This window comes from Pangasianodon hypophthalmus, chromosome 12, assembly GCF_027358585.1.
Source record: "Pangasianodon hypophthalmus isolate fPanHyp1 chromosome 12, fPanHyp1.pri, whole genome shotgun sequence".
NCBI classification, from domain to species: Eukaryota; Metazoa; Chordata; class Actinopteri; order Siluriformes; family Pangasiidae; genus Pangasianodon; species Pangasianodon hypophthalmus.
Genome location: NC_069721.1, coordinates 777,791 through 781,249, shown reverse-complemented (window position 1 = coordinate 781,249; position 3,459 = coordinate 777,791). Strand labels below are relative to the sequence as shown.

At 29.6% G+C, this 3,459-nt stretch overlaps 2 protein-coding genes across 5 annotated transcripts in view; one reads left to right on the top strand and one right to left on the bottom strand.

Moving 5' to 3' along the window:
* LOC113535268 (BRCA1 DNA repair associated) overlaps positions 1-2,775 on the bottom strand; it is a 40,718-nt gene extending 37,943 nt beyond the window's left edge. For both annotated transcript variants that reach the window (XM_053238545.1, XM_053238546.1), the window contains exons 1-2: positions 2,580-2,775; positions 1,564-1,645 (exon numbers count right to left, since the gene is read on the bottom strand). In XM_053238545.1, the coding sequence (XP_053094520.1) occupies positions 1,564-1,637 (74 nt within the window). In that variant the 5' untranslated portion in view covers positions 1,638-1,645; positions 2,580-2,775. The remainder of the gene's footprint in view (positions 1-1,563; positions 1,646-2,579) is intronic.
* A 203-nt stretch (positions 2,776-2,978) lies between these two features.
* Positions 2,979-3,459, top strand: part of becn1 (beclin 1, autophagy related) — a 9,840-nt gene continuing 9,359 nt past the window's right edge. Inside the window, exon 1 of one of the 3 annotated variants that reach the window (XM_053238698.1) lies at positions 2,979-3,022. The gene's annotated coding sequence lies outside the window, so the exon portion shown is untranslated. The other 2 variants (XM_053238700.1, XM_053238699.1) reach the window with 2 other exon arrangements.

Genomic DNA, 3,459 nt, shown 5'->3' with positions numbered 1-3,459 from the left:
ATATATAGTATAGTTATAGAATAGTTATATACAGTATAGTTATATATAGTATAGTTATATACAGTATAGTTATATACAGTATAGTTATATATAGTATAGTTATATACAGTATAGTTATATACAGTATAGTTATATACAGTATAGTTATATATAGTATAGTTATATTACAGTATAGTTATATATAGTATAGTTATATACAGTATAGTTATATATAGTATAGTTATATACAGTATAGTTATATATAGTATAGTTATATACAGTATAGTTATATATAGTATAGTTATATACAGTATAGTTATATATAGTATAGTTATATACAGTATAGTTATATACAGTATAGTTATATACAGTATAGTTATATATAGTATAGTTATACAGTATGTTATATATAGTATAGTTATATACAGTATAGTTATATACAGTATAGTTATATACAGTATAGTTATATATAGTATAGTTATATACAGTATAGTTATATATAGTATAGTTATATACAGTATAGTTATATATAGTATAGTTATATACAGTATAGTTATATACAGTAGTTATATATAGTATAGTTATATACAGTATAGTTATATACAGTATAGTTATATACAGTAGTTATATATAGTATAGTTATATACAGTATAGTTATATACAGTAGTTATATATAGTATAGTTATATACAGTATAGTTATATACAGTAGTTATATATAGTATAGTTATATATAGTATAGTTATATATAGTATAGTTATATACAGTATAGTTATATATAGTATAGTTATATATAGTATAGTTATATACAGTATAGTTATATATAGTATAGTTATATATAGTATAGTTATATATAGTATAGTTATATACAGTATAGTTATATATAGTATAGTTATATATAGTATAGTTATATACAGTATAGTTATATATAGTATAGTTATATACAGTATAGTTATATATAGTATAGTTATATACAGTATAGTTATATATAGTATAGTTATATACAGTATAGTTATATACAGTATAGTTATATATAGTATAGTTATATACAGTATAGTTATATACAGTATAGTTATATATAGTATAGTTATATACAGTATAGTTATATACAGTATAGTTATATATAGTATAGTTATATACAGTATAGTTATATATAGTATAGTTATATACAGTATAGTTATATATAGTATAGTTATATACAGTATAGTTATATATAGTATAGTTATATATAGTATAGTTATATACAGTATAGTTATATATAGTATAGTTATATACAGTATAGTTATATATAGTATAGTTATATACAGTATAGTTATATATAGTATAGTTATATACAGTATAGTTATATACAGTATAGTTATATACAGTATAGTTATATACAGTATAGTTATATATAGTATAGTTATATACAGTATAGTTATATATAGTATAGTTATATACAGTATAGTTATATACAGTATAGTTATATATAGTATAGTTATATACAGTATAGTTATATATAGTATAGTTATATACAGTATAGTTATATATAGTATAGTTATATACAGTATAGTTATATACTGGAGGAGATCCTCTCCCAGACTCACCATATGGGACACTGCAGATTCTCCCAAATCACAGCGATGCCTCGCTTCACGTCTTCTGCCTTCACCGCACTCATCGCTACGTCTTACAAAAAACATACACAACATCAACGTTAGAAACGTATAGGACATTAGATATGACGTAAGAGGCGTACGGGACACAGACAGGTGTGTGTTCACGGTGTGTGTGTGTTCACAGTGTGTGTGTGTGTGTGTGTGTGTGTTCACAGTGTGTGTGTGTGTGTGTGTGTGTGCACTTGGATGGGTTAAATGCAGAGCACAAATTCCGAGTATGGGTCACCGCACTTGGCCACACGTCACTTCACCTCACTGATCATAACTCCTCATAACACTAACACACACCACCTCACCCTCTCTCTCTCTCTCACACACACTCTCTCACACACACACACACACTCTCTCACACTCACACACACACACACTCCCCCTATGTAGTGCACTTATATAAGTAATGGCCCCCTCTAGGAGCTCTATACTGTAGTGTGATATAAATGCAGTCAAACTTTAGCTCTAAACGAGATGTCTCTTTTTTTGTTTTATTTTTAATAACATTTAATATCAGTGACAGGCACTTTATTTACTCTTCTTAGTATTATTATTATTACTATTATTATTATTGAAAGTTTTATTCTTTTTAACCAGTAGCTAGACATCGACCGGAAACTATTCCCTATTTCCCCTGGATTTCACTTTAAGCTTCTTTAAGGTTGTTAATAATTCTGGAAAATAATTCTTCAATCAGGTGTCATTCCTCATAATTCTTATCTTACACTAATATTCTCCTAATCTAGTTAGCTAGCTAGCCGTATTAGTTGAAAACCAGGGCCGAATCCTAAACGCATCAGTACTCCCTACATAAGCAAACTATCTAGATGAAGAAATGGCGGCGCTATCCACCCTACTTAGTGCACTACTCGGAAAAGGAGGCGCCATTTGGGACACAGCCCACACAGCTTCACACGATAAGGAAGAACACTGATTTAAAACAGTTAACGTACCCAAAGTGTCTCGAGCGCCTATCGATGCTCCTGTGTGTTTCTCGCTGATTAATAACAGCAAACTTCTGTAAAAATAGTCATAAAAAAGAGAAACGAGTTCGAGTCCGTGTAGCCGCTTAGCTAACACTCGGAAATAATCATATTTGTGTTTTCCCGCGACTGTTTCGGTCACGTGACCGACGTAAGCACTTGGCGCGTGTCGCTTCTCTCCTAACACTATTTTTGTCGTGAGATTGATTTTTTTTCGAGAAAATATTATTAATATTAATATTAATTATTAATATTTTAAATATTAAAATTACAAAATGCGTGATGTAAAAAAACATTAAGAAATATATACAAATATATATTAAAAGCGAAATAGATTTCGCGTCGCAAACTGGACGCAAACATTACGTCACTTCCGCTTAAAAAAAAAAAAAAAGAAAACAGGAAGTTGGTGGGTAAGACGTAAACTTAGCTGCTTGGCTAACGTCTAAAATATAGCACACAGGATTAAGACTGTGATGATGTCCTTTTTTGTGATATAACTAATTTTATTGTCGAATTCAGTTTGTAATAATAAACTAGCTTGGGTCAGAATTAACTAGTCTTAATTCTGTTTGGAGTAAAACATGTCGGTTAGCCCGAGCGCGCTTGCCCGAGGCCGTGTCTCATTCGGCTTACACTGGGGTCTGAAGTGCACTATGTAGGGCGCAGAGTTCAGTTATTTCAGAGCTGCTGTAGTGCACTTAAAAAGGGATCAGGGCGCTAGATATGACTCAGCCCGAGAGCTAATAGATGTAACGCTGATGATTCTGCATTAAATTAGCTGTAAAGATATTACTGAGATATTAAAGAGGTGAACTTAGTATGTTTATTATTTATAAATTCTTATTTT